The 23,135-nt window shown below is 34.6% G+C and overlaps 3 protein-coding genes across 9 annotated transcripts in view; 1 reads left to right on the forward strand and 2 right to left on the reverse strand.

Annotated features, from left to right (window-relative positions):
* The window catches only part of Hk (potassium voltage-gated channel subfamily A regulatory beta subunit hyperkinetic), a 31,931-nt gene extending 26,059 nt beyond the window's left edge, over positions 1-5,872 (reverse strand). For 2 of the 4 annotated variants that reach the window (XR_003820900.2, XM_029311008.2), the window contains exon 1: positions 1,251-3,199. Coding sequence is in view for 3 of the 4 variants with exons in the window: in XM_029311008.2 (XP_029166841.1) it covers positions 1,251-1,375 (125 nt within the window). In the remaining variant the exon portion in view is untranslated. Of the gene's footprint in view, positions 1-1,250; positions 3,200-5,048; positions 5,156-5,736 lie in introns of those variants that run through there. The other 2 variants (XM_029311010.2, XM_029311007.2) reach the window with 2 other exon arrangements.
* Positions 1-11,891, forward strand: part of LOC114937514 (sodium/potassium/calcium exchanger 3) — a 41,155-nt gene extending 29,264 nt beyond the window's left edge. Inside the window, exon 7 of the mRNA XM_029311001.2 lies at positions 11,632-11,891. Coding sequence (XP_029166834.1) covers positions 11,632-11,633 — 2 coding nt within the window. The 3' untranslated portion in view covers positions 11,634-11,891. The remainder of the gene's footprint in view (positions 1-11,631) is intronic.
* On the reverse strand, positions 6,445-21,549 carry zyd (sodium/potassium/calcium exchanger zydeco). 4 transcript variants are annotated; one of them, XM_029311006.2, is made up of 8 exons: positions 21,456-21,549; positions 12,530-12,703; positions 11,649-11,836; positions 10,324-10,561; positions 9,860-9,991; positions 9,172-9,387; positions 8,981-9,082; positions 6,445-8,732 (listed from the first exon to the last, which is right to left on the reverse strand). In XM_029311006.2, the coding sequence occupies exons 1-8, from the start codon at positions 21,478-21,480 to the stop codon at positions 8,389-8,391; spliced, it is 1,419 nt and encodes a 472-aa protein (XP_029166839.1). In that variant the 5' UTR covers positions 21,481-21,549; the 3' UTR covers positions 6,445-8,388. The 4 variants fall into 4 exon arrangements, with proteins under 4 accessions (XP_029166839.1, XP_029166838.1, XP_029166836.1 ...); XM_029311005.2 differs by having other exon boundaries at positions 10,324-10,564; positions 21,456-21,548; XM_029311003.2 differs by lacking the exon at positions 21,456-21,549 and adding an exon at positions 21,162-21,392.
* Positions 21,550-23,135: the final 1,586 nt, after the last annotated feature.

Consider the following 23,135-nt stretch of genomic DNA (forward strand, 5'->3'; position numbering starts at 1 on the left):
CGCGGCCCCGATCAAGCTTTTTCTCGGAAACGTCTGGGTATAAGTGTTACGTATGCGCCCCTTTAAAAGCTAAAACCACCACCACGAGTACAGTACGTCGTCGTCGTCGTCGTCGCATGTGGGTCACCGGCGCGGGGACGAGTAGGTTTCAGGTCGGGGGTAGAGAATATCAGCCTGCCTTTCGCTCGAATGCCCGATATATGTGTGCATGTATACGTATATATACACACACCGGTGTATACCGATCACTTTGCCCGACATTATCTAGACACGATCGCTTTGTGATTGACCCGGCAGCTCTTAATAATTATGTATAAAGCTCCCGCCGAAATAGAGCCCCCTAGCTCCAATCGTTCGCGTGGGACGAAACTGTATCGACGTGTGATCAACGCGATAGCGTATGCTAAATGAAATTGAATGCATGAGAGGGAAGAAAAAGCTCTCAAAGAACGTGCGGTGATATATTTATGAAAAAATTGCAATAAAGATATTTAATTTAGTTTTTATTCTCAGCGCCATTTTTTAAATATTTATAACGTAATTGCAAGCGGGATGAAAAATTAATTGAATTGTTATTAAATAATAGAATGTTGAAAGATTAATTAAGTTATTAAAATTAATTGAATATATATAATAAATAATTATTTACAAAAGTTGCAATAAAGATATTTAATTTACTTTGTATTTTCAGCGCCATTTTAAAATATGTATAACATAATTGTAATCGAGATGAAAAATAAATGGAATTGTTATTAAATAATAGAATATTGAGGGATAAATTAAATTATTAAAATAAATTAAATATATATAATAAATAATAAAAAATAAATTATTTACAAAAATTGCAATAAACATATTTAATTCACTTTTTATTTTTAGGACAATTTTAAATACGTATAATATAATTGCAATCGAGATGAAAAATAAACCAAGTTATATAAATTGTGCAATCAGGATAAAATAATAAGATAATTTAATTTATTACAAATATATCGACACACACATGTATATAATGAATCTATTCCATTATGAAATTTCGATCGCTCATTTTTCGTATCTCTCAAAATTAACGAGATAGATTGGGAAAAGCTTGTCGAACAGAATTTTTCGATTGACAAGTGTGTCTCGCTATATGACGTTTGTTCGCGAACCCACCCCAGCGAGTGACTTCGGGTAGTGCATTCGAGGGAAGGAAGTGCGATTCTCCCTCGCTCTTGATTCGTTCTCCATTTTTTATGAAATCTACATACCGATAGATTGTAGGCAGTGGATAAGAATCGTCGTCCTCCATACTGCTGTTCGTGTTCGCGTTGTTGTTCGTATCGTTTCCCGCCGTCGAGGCATTGCCGAGATTGCACAGCATTAATCGCGACATTACTGATCTCGGGGAGGGTGAAAAAAGCAGCGAAAAATTTCACAGTCTCGAACAATCGCTCCTCCGGTGAAGGAAGAACCGCGAAAAACTGGCCGATCGCGGAGTCCCACACACGTGTATATATATAGATATATATATATATACATATATATATATACGGGACTCTCGACCCTTAATGCGGCAATTCGTCAGCCCCTGCCTGGGAACGGGATTTTTATCCCGCTGATTTTTCAATTCCTTATTATTATTATTATTATTATTATTATTATTATTAGTCCCCTCCGTCTCTTCGCGCACTCAGCGCGCTTTCCTTTTGCTTCTGATGCGATACTTTGACGTGATGCATCGCGCTCGTCGTCCGAAAATGCGTAACGTGTGTACGAGGGATCATCGAGTCATCGTGTTCGCGATTTTATAGGCACTGGTTTCTTATTTTTTATCTCCACGCTTAGGCACCACTTATCCTCCAAGAGCAGACGAACTTTCACCAGCTGCTCCCTCTCTCTCTTTCTCTCGTCGGCACAGAGTTTCAAGGGTAACGCACAGTCGGTTTTTTTTTCTTTCTCGAAGAAAAAAAAAAAAGAAAAACGAAAAAAGCGCCACGCGAGAAGAAGTGTGATCGATATGACAGCTGGGATATGCGGTATAATATGTATCTCTATAATAAAAATCCCGGAGATAATTTCTGATTATTATTCTATTATATACGAAGAGACGAGATTGACAGCCCTTCTCCGATCGCAACCGGGGGCTACAGTTTCGCCTTGCGATCCATCACCCCCCGTGAGTTCACCCCAACTGAGAGTGTCACGAGGACCACCGTCCACCGTCCTCTATCACGCTGCTGCCGCTGGTGCCGCCGCTGCTCGTCGCGTAGACTCCCGTGTCGCGGGTCACGTAACTCGCGCGACAATAACGCGAAGGTGCATTATCAGACGACGCTCGCGGTTCGAGCATAAGTGATCACGGAACTTCGCGGCGCGGCGATAACGCGCTCTCATAAAGGAGCACTCGCGGGTCTCGCCGACGAAACATGAGTGGTAAAAATCGGGATTTTTTACGGGAAAAATAGAGGGAGAGAGAGGACGCGATGGGACAGTGATATGGGGATGCGAGAGAGAGAGAGAGAGAGAGAGAGAGGATGGAGAGAAAGAGAGAGAAACGGAGCGAGAGACGGCGAGTGGTCGTGCTCCCTGTATAGGCAACACTTGTGCACGCACACACCGCTCGATACCCGCTGTGCGATTCTCACCTTCTCCCGGTGACGGTGGACGCTGGCGATGCAACCCCTCCCCGAGAGCACGATGCCGATCCGCCAACCCCTTCTCTCGCCTGCGAGAGAGAGAGAGAGAGAGAGAGGCTGCGCGCGCAAAATCGCGGAACTCGTGCCCGCGCATCGTGACGCGGACACGAGGTTTACGACGTCCCCGCGAATCCTCCACCAAGCCTCCCTCCGACGCGGAAGGCTCTTTCGGGGGCTGCGAAATCGCAGCCCCTGCAGGTAAACCCGGCTCGCTTGCACGTTTCGGCCCGCGAAGGCGGGATCGAATCAGCAGATTTATTTCAATACTGCCGGATGAATTGATTTATTTCGAACTAGTCATATTGAGTTGATGTGAAAAATATTTTGTATTACACGTGCAGACAAAGTGGCACTTTGTGTGCGTGTTTTCTGTGCGAAAAGCAGCCGATTTCCCACGCCGCCATCTCGCGCACAGAAAACGCGTACAAAACCACTTTGCCTGCACTTGTAATACAAAATAGTATGTGTATCACGTGTGGATTGACAATTGTACACTCGTGACCAATTGTCAACTTTCCGCACTTGATACACAATATATTATATTTGTTTCAAATATATGATTATTCATTTGGGAGGATTCAAATAAATATTTATTCTTTTTGTCATTTTGTTCAGTGTAAATTGTATTCATTATTAAGATTTAGGGTCTAGTATTAAAGTATGTATAATATATAGGAAATAAAGGGCTAGAAAAGCTTTAATTAGTCCTTTATTTTCTATATTAGATTATATTGAGTTTGAATAAATATTTATTTTAATACTGCCTGATAAATCATTTATTTGAAACTAATAATATATTGATTTGATATATGTGAAATATACTATTTTTATATTTGATATTACAAAATCCTTTTCAACACGGAGAAATATTTATTTCTTTCAAATAAATATTTATTAATTTTAATTTTTTTTAATGTATGAAAAATAATTAGCCGGCTGTTAATTAACCCTCGCCCTTTTATACAAAAATGTTTAATATCGTGGCTTCTTTTGCGCTCTTCTAATTAAATATATTTAGTTTTAAATTTGTATAATGTAGGTATACACTAAAAACAAATTTATTAAACTCGAATAAATATTTATTTCAATACTGCCTAATAAATCATTTATTTGAAACTAATAATATTGATTTGGAAAATATTTATTTGATTACAAGAAAATCCTTTTCAAAACAGATAAATATTGAAGTATTTGTTTCAAATAAATATTTATTAATTCAATAATTTTTTTCAGTGTAGTATTACATAATCTATATAGTATTTTATGCATAATGATATAGGGAGAATACAATATTTTAGTAAACGCGATCGATTATATTTCTTTAAATAAAATCGTGAAAGAGATAGAAGTAGCTTGAAAAAATATTTGTAATTTTTTTCTTTTATGTTCTTCGAACAGCTGAAAGATATGGTATCGTAAACGTTGCTTTTTTTTATCGAAAGAGATACTTCAAATAATCCAGATATCGATAAATCACAATAATGGCAATAATGTTCAGGAAGTTATTACTATCGCGATTTTACTGTACGATTAAAAACTGAAGCGAGGATTAACATCTTTTCATTTTTAGTAACATTGTTTATTACACTGAAAAATATTTCTTGAATTCGAATAAGTATATTTATTTCACGATTTATTAGACAGGATTGAAATAAATATTTATTAATTTAATAATTTTTTTTCGGTGCAGAAACAACCGCGTGTTTTTGACAAATGGCTGCAATTTAAAAATAGTCGAATCGCAAAGATTTCGATCGAGATTCTACAATTGTCTGCCGCCTTGTACAATTCAAAATGTTTCACATTCTCGAGGTAGATTATATATAAATGCCCCTTCCGCATTGTCGAAGACGCATGCGTACTAATTTCCGCCAGGTCTTCTCTTGGCAAACGCCGATTGCGGTACCCGGTTTTTATTTTTTATTAATGTACATCTAATATTAAATAAGAGAGTATCGTGTTTTCTAAATGCAAATCATAAATTTTCTCAAAAGTATACGTCTCTCCTCGTGTTCAAAGACTAATTCTCGAATGTAAGATGGATCCAGAGATGTTTCAAAAACTTTGCTTCATTTTTCGAAACACAACGCTAGCGGAAATAAAGCTTGAAAATCATCAAAGATGATTTTGGTGACCCGAATTTCGCTCAAGCTGAAGAGGCGCAAATAAAAATTCTTGAATTTAAAAAAAAAAAAAAAAAAAAAAAAAAAGTCAAAAATACCGAATATAGAGTAGAAGAGTATTTTTTTCTATAGAACGATTGTAAAAATGTTTGTGAAACTTGAGTGTGTGTAGCCCCGTAGCCACATTCCTGTTCGTCCTCCCCTCTAACCCCTCTTTTCCCCTTCTTCCCCGGCGGCGTCTCTGTACCTCGCGCACACACATGAACGGAGGAAACATGTATAATCAACGTAGGAAGAAGGGTTTTGTGAATCAACGGTTTCAACGGCAACGCCGCATTGCAGATCTGCCGCGCGCCGACACGCAACTGACCCCTCACCACCATTAAACCCAAAGTTATTGTACGTACATTCGCGCACACAAGCAAGCGTCGCACACCTATACGGATGAATATGTCATATACGTACACGCGACGCTCTAACATCGCCGATTTACATAAGCGCGACGAGAGCAAAGTGGCGATCTCGCGAACAAAAATATACATATTGGTATATGTAAACATGTCCTCTGATTGCGAAATTTGCTGCTCCGAATATAATAGCGATATTATTCAGCGATAATAAATTCACGAGCGTCATCGCCTCGGTTATACGTGGGGAAGAGAGAGGATCCGCGCGCGGATACGGCTAATACACCGCTCGAGGACGATTATGCGAGATGACTTGATATATATTCGCTGGAGCAGACGAAGTTTAGATGTGTAGATCGAGAGACTACCGCAAGATACGGTCGCGCGCTCGCTCGCGCGCGCTGTCACGATCAGCTGATCGCTGTCAACGAGCTATGTGACGTTGACGTTCGCGCTGAGATATAGGTATATATACATATATATATATATATCGTTGCGCAGAGCGAATCGGTTTGATATAGTACGTACCTGCAAGCGGATCTCGCAATCGACGCAAAATATTGGAGGGAATTATACGTCGAGCTGCGTTAGCTACGTCCCGTCCGACTCGTATCTTTTCATACATTGCGGAGTCTGCGAAGAGAGACGCGCGCCGGGAGGTTTGCTGGTAAACTCGGTCGTTGAATCCGTGCCAAGGCGCGGGTCTTCAGGAAAATTCGCGTGCACCGCAGGAGACGTATATATATCTACATCGACTTAAAATCAGATTTTTCGATGTATATTGGAGGGATGATGATGATGATGATGATGATGATGATGGGTATTTCTTCAGAAAATCGGTCGATTTTCAATCGCGGAATGTTTAACAGCGAGGAAGAAAAAGACTCGCTGATGATAAACGCGCGAAATAAATCTCGCGTTATATTAGTTCTACTCATATGGCTCCGATATTAATGTCTTCTCGAATATCAAAGTTGTGCCAACATCTTCACGGAGGCGTACAACTAGAAATAGCGGGGTCAAGATTTATAAACGCAGTCTTGGCCAATATGAAAATTATTTCTTCGACAGAGAGCGACTTACGGCGTCTGGGTTTTATTTCAGAGATCGGCAACAACAGTGCGGCTGTGCGATTAAATGATAATTTTATGCAACAGAATAATGTAATCTTCTTGTAGCGAATATTTTGCGAAGAAGAGAAAAGAGGTCAGAGGCTACGTGAAGAATAAAATATAGTCTCGAGCTTTAAAAAGTTTGTCATTTCGCTTCTAGTAGTAAAAAAAGTGTGCTTTACATACTCCTTGCATTACAATTTTCTTACTATGTAAAACTGAAAATTTCAATCGAAGATTTTATATTCTTCTTTTTTTATCGACTCTTTAATATCTTAGTAATCATAAATTAAATTTCTCTGAAAAAAATCCATATCAAATTAGCCAAAAAGAATTATATTTTATTTATTTAGTTTTTAAAACCTTTTCTCTATAAAAAAAAGTCGTGTATCTTCTCCCTCTGTAAGGCGCCGCAATTATATATATGCTAAAATATATTTCTAGAAGAGAGTCTCGAGGAAAAAAAGCATCAACTTGTGCTCATGTGTATTTTAAAAACAGCGCCGGGGCATCACTATGATGTATATGTATATGTATCGGATCTTCTCTCGTAGTTCGATTTTCTCGTGTAAACGAATAAGAATATCATAGTACGCCTGTGCGTGCACGGGAAACAAAAACGAGACGTGTATCATTTATCCGTAAAAATTGCCTCGATGAAATATAAATAGCCCAGCGTTTTTAAATACTGTCGATTTAAACGATTCATCTCTCATCGATCCCAAGATAAATCAATTCAGTGCTGTCAAAAATCGCACACGAATTTTTTTTTCAATTTTTTTTCGTTATTTTTAAATCCGGATTTGTGTACCATAAAGATAATTTTTTTGCGAGACTGTATCTGTATATAAATTTCATATTTCCGAGCCAAGATTCCCCCTATCCTTCCTCCCTCATGTACACTCACAGAGACTGGAGAGGAATCGATTTTTATTGGCTGTATTATTTTAATAACTTATTACAGTACTTTATTAAATGTTAAGTTACGGTTTTATCTAAACACATTTACAGTCACAGATTCGGTGTTTTTTTTTTCGCAATTTGTGTGAAGGTGTGTTTTAATATCTCGCAGAAAAGGTGCTATCGCGCGCGACGGCTTGCCTCGACAATTACATTAATTTGCATATATGAAACTTTTTCCTGGAATATACATTATCAAGATAGGTTTTCCATTTTTTTTTTTTTTTTTTTTTTTTTTTAACACGGGGATACTTAATAGAGATAGATTCACCGAAATGGGTATTTGTCAACGGCAAATTGTTCCGGAAACACTGAAGTTTGCATCCGTAGTCGAACGCGGATTCTGTAAAAGAGACGGGCCGTCGCGGCTAAATATACCGAGATGACATTTCACTCTCTCGTAAACACGTTTCCACGCGGTCACACACCGAGTATCTGCGATACTGACTGACGGAACGGCAGTCTTTCTTGCGCTTTTTTTTCGTACAATTAGACACAGTCGCGGAGCGCCCACCCCTATCGTATTTTTTTTTTTTTTTTTTTTTTTTTTTTTGAGGCTTCCGATCGTGTGGCTTGAGATCTCGTTACTGTGGCTAATCGTAAGTGGTTGGTCTTTCGGCGCACACAATATAGCCGTAAGCACAGTAATCGTATTTTTAAGAGAAAAATAAGCGAAGAAAGGAAAGGAAAAAATTGCGAAAAAACTCGAGATGAGCGTAAAATGTATATATGTATGTCGGGGATGGAACGAAAGAAATGTCGACTAAATATACTCAAAAATGTCATGGAGATTTGCGATGAAGAGAGTAGGGAGAGAAAGAGAGAGAGAGAGAGAGAAAAAGAGAGCGACAAAAGACAAGAGGGCATTAGAGAGCAGTAAGTAAATACAAAATGCATTACTGCCATGGTTCTAAAACACGGTGATAACATTGTTGATATTAAAACTGTACACACGGTGTCCCGTGTAGCTGGAAATATAAACACCCCCTCGCACGAGCGGGTCTCTCTCGGTAAGTCCGAAGGGGTAGAAGGTTTCCGGCGCGGATTGCGAGCGGTGCCGCGCCCGGACGTTTATTGCGGGCGGGTCATCGTCCAGAGGGTGTCTTGATCATTTCACCGTCCTTTGGCAGGTGGGGAGATTTACCATGAAGAATACGTTGAGCTCGATCAGCGACGCCAATATGAGGAACACGGCGTACATGCACAGACAGGCGCGACCGACTTTTCTGTCGAGCTGAAACTTGTTGGAGGCGAACGCGATGTACAGCAGCATCAGGGTCGACAGCAACGATATCGCGCTGTATTCCAGCCCGCCGGAATTTATACTGATGTAATGCCTGCCGGGTTGCGTGGGCGAGAAGGACGACTTGATCAGCCAGGGTAGTCCGAGGCATAGCAATATATCGAACGTGTTCGATCCTATCGAATTACTGATGCCCATCGAGCCATGTCCTGGATAATAAAACGGGACGATCAGAGGGAGAAAATAGTAACTGTATATATCTTTCCTCTTCATGCAATAGTCTTTCCTTCCGTGAAATTCGCTTTTTTTATGTCTTAATAAATGGCTCTCGGTTCTCGATCAAGTTCCTCGCTCAATGTTTTTAACTCGGCATGCGCTAATTTTATGATTACAGATATCTCCTCGAAAAATATTAATTTCCTGTATGTATTATAAAATGCAATATGATTGTATGTACCTTGTTTTGCGACAATCACACTCGATACTGCTTCGGGCACGCTGGTTCCAGCCGCGAGAAAAGTGATACCCATTACGGAATCTGGTATTTTGAGCGTGTCACCTGGAAGAAGAAAATGTGCGCAAGTTTAGAATTCACTGTTTGAAATTTTTCGAAATTCTCCAATTAAAATTCTATCTTAAAACACTCACCGATTATAGTGATCATCCACGCCACGACGTAGCTGAGCGATCCAATCCATATGATGCACATCACGAACGTGATGGGAAACCAATTCTTAAATCGGGGTTTCTCGCAGTCGGGAATTGTGCACATGAATACAAGATGAATGGGCCACGTTGTGACCCAGGCGGTTTTCCTTAACCATCCAGCATGCGCCGGCCACACCAACAGTTCGTACTCATAATCTGTCGTACAACATGTTACGGAGGATATTAAATCCAAAACAGATGTTGCCTCGCTCGCATGTTTACCGAGGATTTCGAATGTCATTTTAAAACAACGTGAAATAATATAGGGTGCGCGAGATTTGAATAATAGCTCTATGATGAGGTTCATCAAATTTAAATATTTGATCTCTGATCTCTCGATGGCTCGGGAAATTCCCATTCGCACGTGCTTGAATGCGCACACTTGACCTATCAAGTGGTTCTCGCTTGAAATATTACGCATCGCATTAATATTATCAAACACAATCGTTGACAGATACATTAACAGGGGTATATCGTCGATAATGAGTTGACAAATCGCCATTTGATTAGATTAGAGATTTTACTAGGAGAGTGAATATTTGTTAATGACACCCCTTCGTGTTCTAATTATACAAATTATATTTATTTTAAAATGCAAAAATTCAAACAAGTGAACAAACAAACTTACTAGGGTCCGGATTCTCTTCCTGCGTTTTCGTCCCGCCATTTTGTAGCGGAACGTCGATAGTGGCTATTTGCTCCACATGATCCCCGGGTGATTGTAATTTGTCTGGTCTTGGTAAGTGAATGTCGCTGGAATCTGTAAGAAAAGCGCTTTTAAGCAAGTAAACATATTGTTACAGCGTCGGATTACATCGCAGAGACACATAATACTCTCGTTTGCGTCCTCGAGACTCAGGGAAGTATCAAAATATTTTGTCCTCTTCGTTCGAGAACTTTATTCTCTTTCTCTTTTCAATTATATGAGAAATTTAATCAAAAAGCTTTTTTTTTTTACAAAAATTCGATGGAAAGAATAGAGTGAAATTTAATGAAATACATATCGAATTGCATCTAGATTCATTTCAAAGTTTCTGTACTTGAAGACGCTCGTTAATCGGAGCTGCGATAAAACTCGTGAAACGGTCTCACCTGTCGTAACTCGTCGGCCGTCAGAAGATATCTGATCGTCGTTCGTACGGAATCTCGTACACCGCTGGAACGATTTGTCCCAATACATCACGGCGATATAAACAATATACAAGAGCACCAACGTTAATGCCTCGTACCACTCCACCCGTTCGTCGTGTATAATGCATATTAAAATGGCGACGGTGACACCGTAAGCAAGGCAATCTCTGCTGACAGGCCACCAATCCAGTGGCACCACCTGCTTATATGGGAAATATGATAATAAATATGGGTGTACTGTGAATATTTTTAATGAATATTACTTGCGCGTCTCCGGAGGATATGTATTTTACGTAAATATTCTATTTGAATAACTGATGAACATATCTTATGTGTCCGATGAGAGAAAATATTATCGAATATTAATGAGTGCTCTCGAATATTTGACAAATTTGTACATCCAGAGTGAATGTTTTAAATATGTAGTAATTTTAAATAAATAAAGATCTTTCTCCGTTAAAAATAAAATTAAACAATGAAATTATTTATATATTTTTCATGCTCTCTAAATGATTTCTTTTTTTAAATTAAATTTTAAAGAATTTTTCTTATTGTTATAGACGAGGAGAAATATTTATTAAATTTTTTGAATATTCTGTGCATTTATTTGGTTAAGTAATTTGAATTTAATTTAAATGATATTTTTAAGCGTGTAGGTATATATTCTCAAAGATTTTTAAATGTATAAAAATGTGTCTTCGAGAATGTTGATTACATATCAGTACGACGCATTTTTGACAGTTATTTTTTTACGCACATTGATATCGATCCTTGGCGTTATCAATATCAATTTACTTAGTCTCAGTTGGCAATGTCAATTTACTTATACATTTACTTAAACACAATATATTTATTATATCTATTGAATCGTGATAAAATTTATATTTGTTCATAATTATCTAAGCTTAAAATAAAATTATTGACGATTCAATGATAAAAGGTATCGATAAGAAAAATGTAAAAATTAATAATTTTTTTATCTAAATATATAAGTCTAAATATATAAATCTCTACATCTACACAAATCCATCATAAATATATATATATTTATTTATATACATAATATAATATGTATGTTTAAATATATATATATATATATATATAATTTATTAAATGTGCACTTATATTTTTCTCACAGCAATTTATACATTCTAATTAATATTATTAATTACATATTAATACATATATAAATATTATTGATTTCTTTCGAAATATATAGCGTTCAATTTTTTGCTCAAGTTTTCATATTAAATTCGAAAAATTATATAGAACACTTGGCAACCTACCATTCCCGCACCGATACCGCAGCAGGCTGGGACAGCCAGGATGTTGAATACTGCGGAACCTACTATCGTCCCGACGCCAATGTCACCTTCCGTGATGAATGTTCCGATGGCATTCACGAATAATTCTGGGGCCGACGTCGCCGCCGCCATAAACGTCGCGCCGGCTACGTCTTTTGACATGGAGAGTGCTGAAAGTGCAACGTCAACTTCGATTCGTTTACCCTTTCATACACGCGTACACGAAGAAACACGTTACCACCTGGAGCGAATATCTCCCTTCGATGCAACATGTCAAAAAAGTGGATACATAAAAAAAATCAAATCGAAAGGGAGAATTTCTCTTCGGGTCCAGGTAGTAAAATGTCAATCCCAAGATTTAATATATATAATTAATGTATCACCGATTAACCATTTTTTTTTTCCCTCAACGATATTACTATATGCCTCGCGTAGTGTTTAGCGATAAATGCGATTGTCCGACCCTCGACTCGGCAATAAATGCGATACTCTTATCGCACCAAATCGAATTCGAGAAACGGATAATCGCATTTAACGCTGAAGGCTACGTATTATATTTGTTTTCCACGTAATGTCACGCGAGAGGCCAGTTTCCAAATGAGAGACAATTACGATAACCGATGAAGACGTGTCTGGCGCCCGCAGTGACGCAGATATGCCGCAGCATCGGCATCGATTCGAGAGTTCGCGTATCTCGAGCGGGTGATCAGCGCGAGATGTCGGTAAGAGATGCTAGAAACGATCTCTTATATTTTCATCCGATCCGGTTTGTTTGGGATTGCGTATTTATCACATCGGTTTTAACGAAATAAATATTTCTCTCGCGACGCAGGGGAAAATAATATGCAAAGCAACCCTCTTACCGTGACATATTTTTTCTACAGCAGGTACGAAGAATTTATCGCATACTACTGCTAAAGCGATAAATAAGTAAAGCGATACGACGACGTGTACGACAACGGCACCGCCTTGTCTTTGCTCCTCATCAAACAGGTCGTGTGGAAAATCTTCTATAGCCGGTGGCGTACAATTTATACCTAAAAAGAAGATAAGTTGTCGCTTTAAGAAAAATACGCACACGATCGTATATATAATAATCTTTGTCGCAGAACCTCATGAACAATTTCTGTGTAATTAGTAATTTTGTCTGACATTCTTCCGACTAGCAGTGTTGTGCTTAGATAATTTAAAAATTAGCTAAAGATTATAATGAAAATATGTTAAGTTATCTTAGATAAGATAACGATTATTTCAGTTTAAATATAGCTAGATGAAAAATAAAATTATGTGACGATTTATCTAGATAATTTTCTGGTGATATTATTTTACAAACGCTTATGTAAACACATAGTTATAAAAAATGTAAATTATAAAAGAGATATAAAAATATATTCTTTTATATTTATACTTAAATATACTTTTATTTATAAGTTTTTATCGCTTGCTGCGCATGCTTACGTTTTATTACTCAAATATTTTTATTTGCTTTGACTCTAAAGCAAATTATTTGAACATTATCCTGCATAATTTAAAGGTAACACTTTTTTTTTATCTAAGATGCAGATATAGATAATACGTATTTTTATTATTTACATAAAGATAAGGTGACGCCAAAACTTTATGTACGCTGAAAAAAATTGTCAACTTGATTAAATCTTTCAACTAAATTTTGTTAATTAAATATTAAAAAATATTTAAATTAAATGTAACATATTAAATCTATAATAAAACGTATATATTTAACTTGAATACTAATATATGTTCATTTAACAAAATAGTAATTTAGTTGAAAGGTTTAGTCAAGTTTACAAATGTTTGTCTTCAGTGTAGATGATCATCTATATAATTTTATTTGGATAACAGCAAACACTGTCTATCAGAGAGAAATTTTATACGTACGTTCGAATGCAATCGTCGCGTTCTACAGAGGGCATTGACTCTTATTACGACGGACGTGCCTTAATTTACTTCATCGATATCGCAAGCGTAATAAGCGCGGTAAATCTTACATAATCGATATAGAGATAATGTAGAAATAAATATTCCGTTTCTTTCACCCGGTTTTTTTCCTCCGTCGAATGGACGGATAAGATTTTAAGAGATTAAAATTTTTTTTTAATCTCTCACGCTATCCCCTTATTTTTTTCCCTTCCGAAGTCAATAATTCGCTCGAGAATAAAATTTTAGCGAGGCTAAAAAATTAAGTATTCGAAGTTTTTCTAATCTAAAAGAGAAGAAAGATGAAAACAGAATAAATTTTTGCAAAAAAAAATATGTATAAATTGCAACTATTTTATTTTGCAGAAGTCATTTAAATAGAATCGTCATTAAAAAAAGTAAATTTCACGATCTAATATTTTTTTGCGTGCGAATCTTAGATTCATTATTAAAGATATATTTCTTATTTCCGCGGTTAGAATAATTAAATAATTTTTGGTGAATGCTTTCAAATTAATAATAATTAATAGATTATAATAGCATATAAATTCTTATAATACAACGCTTACATTGCTCCAAAATAAACGCGCGTGAATATAGGTACGCAATATATTTATTTTCAAAAAATGTTTAAATGTCGAATTCTTCGAAGTGCCTTTCCAATCAAATTTCTTTGTGTTTATTGCTATTCAAATTTTTCAAATCTCTCACACTATCCCCTCATTTTTTTTCCCTTCCGAAATCAATAGTTCGCTCGGGAATGAAATTTTGGCGAGGCTAAAAATCGAAGAAATTTCGTGGCCGCGCAATCCCGATTTATTTTTATCGAGAACGATTCTCGCCGCACCCTGTGCGATCGCATAATACCGATTCCGGATGTGTCTACCGCACCCAGGACACACTCGTGTCCGGCGAAATGCGTATATATCTTTGAATCGTTGCGTAACGCGCAAAACACGTATACATACAAAACTGTGTATAGTGCGCGTTAATTAAACTCGCGGAGAATATACCTTGGTTTCCATTCGCAGGTCGCGGCACGACGAGAGCGTCGGAGAACTGTCAGGCGAAAAACATGTTTTGCGCTACTACTCCCCGAACATATGTTTTTGACATTTCGCTCCTGTCATTCGCGCGAATATTATTCCTACGTCGATCGCGCGCTCGCGAATGCGTAAAAGCATAAAAGGAGACTTTTCCTCGAAAGAGGAATAAGCTCCGGTGGCTTTAATACGATAAGAGCTTAGAGCTCAACCATTATCTTTTTAAAGTCGGGGGAACGCAGCCGATTCCGGCGCTAGAAGGGAAAAGATCGCGACGACGAGGAGGCGCAGATCATCGACGATTGCGAAATCGAATATATACGCGAGCAGCACGTACGTTGACTCGTCGAATGGAGGAAGAATTCTCGCTAGAAACGACATGTCGGAATGTCACGCATATGCACACACAGCACGGTTACGACGGTGTGTCCAAATTGGATCGTGTGGTGGTAAGATAACGATACGCCACAAGTAGGAAACGTCTCGTTACCGTTCGTCATTACTTCAATTTTATGGAACCGTCGTGTCGTGCCGAATTCTTTGGCAAACAAGCAGGAGCCCGCGGGAGAGGGAGTGAACAAAGGTGATCCGCGATAGCGATATATATGTGTATTATGTATATACACACAGTAGAAAAATTTGTGTTTTCTTGGTAAAACGGTCCCCGTGAAAATTTTTCTCTTAAATATTTAACACATTCATGTGTTAATTTTAACCTATTACTGTTCTGTTAATTGAACTTAAATGTTAAATTATTAAAAGAACTGAAAAAAAATGTAAGAGTAACACAATGTGCTATCTATTTTTAATTTTACACAATAAATATGTTCTGCGTTATTAGTGACAAAATTTCTCTGTTAAAATTTACAGGAAAACATGTTGATTTTCTATTTTATAATATAAGTGGGGATGATAAAATCTAAAATTAACATATTTTTTGTTAATTTTTACATTAAAAGTATGTTAATTTTACACAAAATTTATTTTAAATTATTTGACGTTTTGCATTTATTTTGTGTTAAAATATTAACACAATATTTGTGTCTCCATTTAACATATCCATATTATGTTAAATTAACACAAAAATTTCTGTAGACCGTTTGGGACATGTGATATTTGTTAAATTTAACAGAAATTTTTCAACTGTGTATTATATATACATGCGATCGATACGCGCGCACAGAAAAAAAATTTAATTAATTCTTATAAGTATTTATTTCAATACTGCCAAATAAATCATTTATATATGAAACTAATAATATTTATTTGATATGAAAAATATTTATTTGTTTCAAATAAATGATTCATTTGGCAGTATTGAAATAAATATGTATTAATTTAGTCTTTTTTTCAATGCGTATATTAGCATCGAGCAGCATCACGTTAAATGTCAATTTTAGCAGACGAATTTTCACTTGCACGAAACTTGCGTTTACGTCAAATCGCAGTTTTTTATTTCGCAGCGCTCGATTCTGCTGTGCAATTGCCAAATATTCTTTTGGAATTTTACCAAAATTTTTTAATATTTTTTAATATTTTCTTATTTTTTTAGATTCTTTATATTTTATATTTTTTTATGATATCAAAACTTGACGTTAAAATAATTTTCTTCTTGCGTTTAATGAAAATATATTACATGCATTGCGTGTGTGTATTAACGTTTAATTTAGCTTCAATTTAATTCGAATAACATGTCCACTTCTCACATCTTTTATGTATACAATATTTGTGGACATTTCAGCTTTCTTGGCATAGACTCTATCGTCTTATTGATTTATTTTACTGGCGTGACACTGTGACACGGCTTCCTTATTATTATATGTATTTCGTTCATATAATGAGAAATTATTTATCATTAAAATCCATTATTCAATCTATTATTAAAATCGCGCATTAAAATCTATTATTCAACAATTGTCCAATAAAGCAAACGGTGAATTGTTAAAAAATCACGCTACTGAATAATAATCATAAATAAAGATACATTGAAAAAAAAAAATTGTTAACTTGACTAATCTTTCACCTAAAAATTATTTTGTTAATTGAACCTATAAAAATATTTAAATTAAATATAACATATTAAATTTAACAAAACGTATATTTGCCTCAAATACTAATATACGTTGATTTAACAAAATAGTAATTTAATTGAAAGGTTTAGTCAAGTTAAACATTTTTTTTAGTGCTACATCGTGAAAAAAATTCTTCAATAGTGAGAAGAAATGTGAAACTTTTTTATTCCATTTTTCTTTTCCTCGGAAATATTTAATGAACCGATATTCACTTCCTGTGAATAATGAACGTCGCTCATCTACCTGATCATTACTATACAATGTTCGATTTAAATTAATCCTCTTTTGAAGGATTGAATTATCAGTGCGGCACGTATAAAATAGTCGCAAGTTCGTAAGTACTGGATTAACTAATTGCGCCGTCGTCATTTAAAGCGACATCGCGACGAAGTTAATTAACGATATTCCTCTCTCGCGTGCTTTTCAATAATTTTCTATAATTTCTCTCTCTCTCTCTTTCCGCATTTTTTACCCCGTAAAGGAGAGACACACGAGCATGCGAACGCGCGCGCGAGTATTGGTGCCTCTTACAGGTTTCATACCGCTATGTGACTGGATGTGACTTCCTACCGATTAAGCAACCTAAAGAAGTTAAATTGCTCTCATTCAACTTGGCAGAACAGATGCCATTCATGTCTAATGTACGTCGTATAAACGTAGATATATCACGGACGACTCAACGACTCGACTCGGGCTCTCCGGCGATTCGTTCTCGGTCGGAAGGGCGAGGCGTCGCCGGTTGCCGGCAGACGGTAGCCGATTTGGATAACACAGTTCAACGAAAAAAAATTTAGAAATAATAAGTATGTAAGAGAAAAGCCGAGGGATGATTTTTTCTCGTAGGATTATCTCGATTTCGCGCCGCGAATATACACACGGAGAGAATTTTCTCTTAGAATTTACCCTGAAAATCATGAAAATCGTGACAATATTGATATTGGAAGAATTTTATAAGAATTTCTCGGATTAATATTTATCACATAATAAAAAATATTAATATGTGCATAATACATTTTATTATGTACATAGTAAAATTCATCGAACATATTTTATATTTTATTGTGGTAGATGTTGCTATTTTTATTGTGGTAAATATTAATCAGAGAAATTCTTCCAATACCATATATGATTTTCAGAGTAAATTCTATAAGAGAAAATTCGACGATAATAATCGTCTCAAACTTAATGGATTCGTATAAACAAGGAAAATCTTCCTGTTGTGGCATAAATTTTTATAAAGATTCGATTTTTTTAATTTTGAATTTTTTTTAACTTCAGATTTGCATTCGACGATCTATAGAGTGAAACTTTGAATGAACGATCGAAGGATATTCGGTAAAGAATTTTTCTTGAGAACTGAAACTTTTCTAACAGTATATATTTAATTTTGTTTAATAAAAAATAAAATTCTTTTCACGTCTCATATAGATGTCACAGCTATAATATAATAATTTTCAAAAGAATTCTTTTACAATTTTAATTTAAAATTTTTCAAAGTTATGAATAGAACATTTTGAATGCTAAATTTTGATGCATTATTAAAAATATAAAGAGAATTATTTTTGTATTTTTCTTGTTTAAAAAAATATTACTTTTTGTGAAATTATGTTTATTAACCATCCAATAATATTCGCGATTATTAACATTTTCTTAATTAGCATGCCTTTTTAATAATATGCATAAACTTGCATAAAAATCACATATTTTACATGTAACTTTTTTTATCTTTATCAGAGAGAAAAATAGAGAAAAAACTCGCAATAATTCTGCGAATATTGAATATAATATCAAAGTAAAAACATAAATGATTTGCATTATCGTTATATGTTCTGTAATACATTTTGCAATGGAAATAAAAAAATAATTGCAACGCAAACTTCATAGCAAAGCCACGTAATACAATGTAAATTGTAATAATAAATAACAGAGGTGAGTGAAGTTGATTCGAGACTTTGCTTTCTCCAAATTATGTTTTTCGTATTTAAATCATGATCGAATTAATTGTTAAATCAATATGCTGTTTTTTAGCTTTTTGTTTATTACACAATCAAAGAAGAATATTCGACTATTTTCATTAAATATTAATAAATGCTAATTATCAGTACAATTAAACAATGTTAGCGTCAATTGCTACAATTTAAATTAAAAATTAATTATTATTTGAGAAAGACAAAAAAAAAAAAAGAAATATTTTCGCGAAACATTTAATAGATCTTTTCTATAATCAATCAGGATCTAAATAACGTCGTGTAATGCAAATAAAAAAAAAAAAAGTTTTCCTTGTTCGCGGAATAATGAAAAATTTGAAAAAGGTATCGTTGCATTTTTTGGACATGAAACGCGAAGCTGCTCATAACGTACGATTCCTTCTCTAAATGGTTTATTTAGTTTATATGTAAATCTCTGAGTGTGGACACGTGATTGATAATGATCATGCTAGTCAAGTGAGTGACAAAGAACGGTGCGTTAGGATAATAAACGACGAACGAGCGTCATTTTCATTAATTTTCATTAATCTTATTTCGTAATTGACGGTGCTTAATCAGCTTCGGAGCCGCTTGAAGTCACCTATGTTTTCTCAAATCTCAAGACTCTCTCGCCGCGTTTGGCTTTAATTAATGCCTCACCATCCCCTGCGTTGTTCTTATTAAAGGTCAACGTAACTGCCTGCAACGAAAGCGGATGCTTCGTCTAACGCGAGTACAGTGTGGAGGTAAACTTCTACGTCTGCACGCGTGTGGCTGTGTTAATATGCCATTGATCAAGATCTTGGCTTAAAAGATGTCTGCGGGGAACGTTTGGAAGAATTTGACGAGCTCTTTTAGACACGCGAACAGAATAATTAATTCTAATCCTTGTTTTTTTCCTCAATCGCGTAAACGACTCGAGGTACGTCTTTAACAAAAAGATGACAAATTCATTGAGCCGCCGCTCTTTTTTATATTACAAAAATATATTAATACTTAATAAGGCCAATGAAGAGCATTAAATATTTTGGATATTAGTTTGTAACTGATTTATTAAACGATCTGTATACTGTAAAAAAAATTTGTTAACACTTGACTAAACTTTTCGACTAAATATTATTTTGTTAATTAATAAAACATATAAAAATATTTAAATTAAATGTAACATATTAAATCGAACAAAACGTATATTTGATTTAAATACTAATATATGTTCGATTAACAAAATAGTGATTTAGTTGAAAGGTTTAGTCAAGTTAACAATTCTTTTTTACAGTGTATGATTAAAATGATGAATAGAACAGATAAGGATGACATTTTCGTATATTTTTGATAACATTTCATATGTATGTCCGGATTAACACGAGAGCTCATCTTTGCACCTTAGTCAGGATATGATTATCTTGTTAGCGACACAAGGATAGTCTGATTGTATTAATGTTCGGTGTACTGGTAAATTAAATTTGAAATATAAGTTTTGTTGTGATGTGATATTAAAATTTTGTTGAGCTATTTTACAAATGGCGTGATATTTTAATACAAGCAAAATGCATTGTGATAGTTTACGCGCGCAGAAAATTTGTTTACCTTCCTACAGTCTCGCGTTGCTTTCTAAGGATGTTAAAAAAGAGCTCAAAGTTGATTACAAGCCGATTATCTCTGATTACACTCGGTATATTATTGGTATAATACTTTACGCATTTTTAATACGTAGACAGAAATTTTGTGAAAATTGTGATTTAAATCATTCGACATTATTCGTAAGTTTTAAATTGAATAATAAATTGTTCATGATTTAGTAAATGAATAAATGTTACAAGAATATTGATTGATAATTGAAGAGAAACAAGAGAGACATGTGAAAAAAATAGTTCGTTTATTAAAAATATATTTGTATTTTAAAATGTATGTGTTTTAGGTGTCATTTAATTTTCCTTCATATGAAAAACTTGGACCAATTTTAGTTTGTAATCTATAAAAAAACACAAGTCACTATATATATGTTGAATTGAATTACGGAGGGGTTTTCCTTCGCGGATTCACAAATTCGCGATGTGCACGAATAAATAATTTTTCTTTGCAAATAAGCGATATGTACATAATTATTCGAAAAGATGTAGAGATCTGTTATTTGTCGAAACAAAATAATGTCATAATTTTGAAAAAAAAAAAAAAAAGAAAGAAGGAAAAAGCAAGATCTTTAGCGGGATAATTATTCTCAAATCAATAAAATTAAATAAGATAAAAAAATTTGCAATCTTACGTATAGAATATCCGAAGCAACACGATTGTTAAAGCGCAATGAATAAGAAGAGATCAAAGTGACAGAAGCAAATAATTTCGGCGGAAAAAGATATAAAAAAAAAAAAAAAAAAAGATGAATAATAAGCATAATTTTTGAGGAGCACTTTCTTCACCATCAATCGCTGTTCATCGCGAGACGAAAAATTGACACCGTACAACGAAACATCCTACCGTATTCGCACATTTCCCGGTCTTCACAAGGTAACTCTCGCGTTCGCGGAGAAACGCAAAGTGCCGAGAAAAGGGGAACCGCCGATCGAAAGCGCCTTATATACATTTATATATGTACAAATGCATATTTCTCTTTCCCGATCCTTTTCTCCGGCTTTCGAATTTTTTTTTTTCCTCCCAATCGACGTATTCGATAACCCGTGCACGATTCACACCATCCTCGCTTCGTGCGAAACTGTTTTAACACGGTCGCAGTCCCGGTGTATATTATTTGAAAATAAGATTCGAACACACCTCCTCCTAGGTCAGTCGTATCCATGTTGTCAATCCCGTTGTCACACACATACTACATTAACATCTACTCCGAAGTCCGACATCGTTTGTTGGAATCTCCCCTCCCTCTAACTCTCTTCTCTCGCACGTAGCGCCTGTTGCTGAATCGTACCGTATGTAGCTTCAAGCCGACTGACAGTTCCGAAATTTACAACAGCAAAAAAACAACATGCATTACGCGTCATCTGCGAACATTCGATCGGCGAAAACGAAAAATTATTATTTTTCGGTAAGAGAATTTATTCTTGGAATTTACCCTGAAAATCAGGGTGATATTTACCACGATAAAAAAATATTGATATCCAGTACAATAATTATTTGATTAATTTTACTACGTACATATTAATAATATATAATTTAATTACACATATAGTGACTTGTGTTTTTTTTTTTTTTTTTTTTTTAATATAGATACAAATTAAAATTGATCCAAGTTTTTCACATGAAAAAAATTTAAGCGACATCTAAATACAAATATATTTTTAATAGACGAAATATTGATTCACATGTCTATTATTTCTCTTCAATTACTGTTAATCAATATTCAATATTCACACACATAATATATTTATTCATTTAATTAATTAATAATTCATTTGTTATTTTTCGGTATGCAGAGAGAATTTATTCTTAGAATTTATACCCTGAAAATCATGATAATATTTACGACGATGAAAAATATTAATATCTAGCACAATAAGATATAAAATTTATTTGATTAATTTTACTATGTACATATTTTTTAATAATATATGTATAATTCAATTACACATATAGTGACTTGTGTTCTTTTTTTTAATATAGATACAAACTAAAATTGATGCAAGTTTTTCACATGAAAAAAATTTAAATGACACTTATACACATATATTTTGAAATACAAATATATTTTTAATAAACGAAATATTTTTATTCACATATGTCTATTATTAAGTATTATTATTTAGTTCTCTCCAATTATTATCAATATTCTTGTAACATTTATTCATCTACTAAATCATAAACAATTTATTATTCAATTTGAAACTTAAGAATAATGTTGGATGATTTAAATCACAATTCTCAAAATTTGTGTCTATGTATTAAAAATTGTATTATTTGTAATATTAATTAGAAAAACCCTTATAAAATTCTTCCAATATCATATTGTTCTACGACTACCATGATTTTCAAAGTAAATTCTAAGAGAAAATTCTTTCCGTGTAGACGCATGTTTTAATGAAATTTTAAAACTAGATCGTATCGCGTTTATTTTTGCAAATTTGCGAGATACGAGCAACTTCTAAACGCATATATCAGAAGGAAAAAATTTAAGGCACAATGTTAGCGATTAATAGACCGACTTTTCATTTTCAACATCACCCCCCAATCATATTTATTTTTTTGACGCGATTATAAATATTAATACAAAAATGTAATGTTAAAGTAATGAAATACTGTCGCATGATTTATAAATATCTTCTAATTTAAGAGATCCTTTGATATTAATTTTGTAGAAGGCTTATGAAAAAAATTGTTATCACAATAATAAAGGCCACTTATCGAGTAATTATTATTATCGTAGTAAGATAATGATTTTTTAATTAATGAAATATGCAATACAAAGTGGCTTTCTCTAAGCTAAGTACGGCTTTAAACCAG

The sequence above is a fragment of the Nylanderia fulva genome, unplaced genomic scaffold (genome assembly GCF_048542155.1).
Source record: "Nylanderia fulva isolate GAGA-0341 unplaced genomic scaffold, ASM4854215v1 Scaffold34, whole genome shotgun sequence".
In the NCBI taxonomy this organism is placed as follows: domain Eukaryota; kingdom Metazoa; phylum Arthropoda; class Insecta; order Hymenoptera; family Formicidae; genus Nylanderia; species Nylanderia fulva.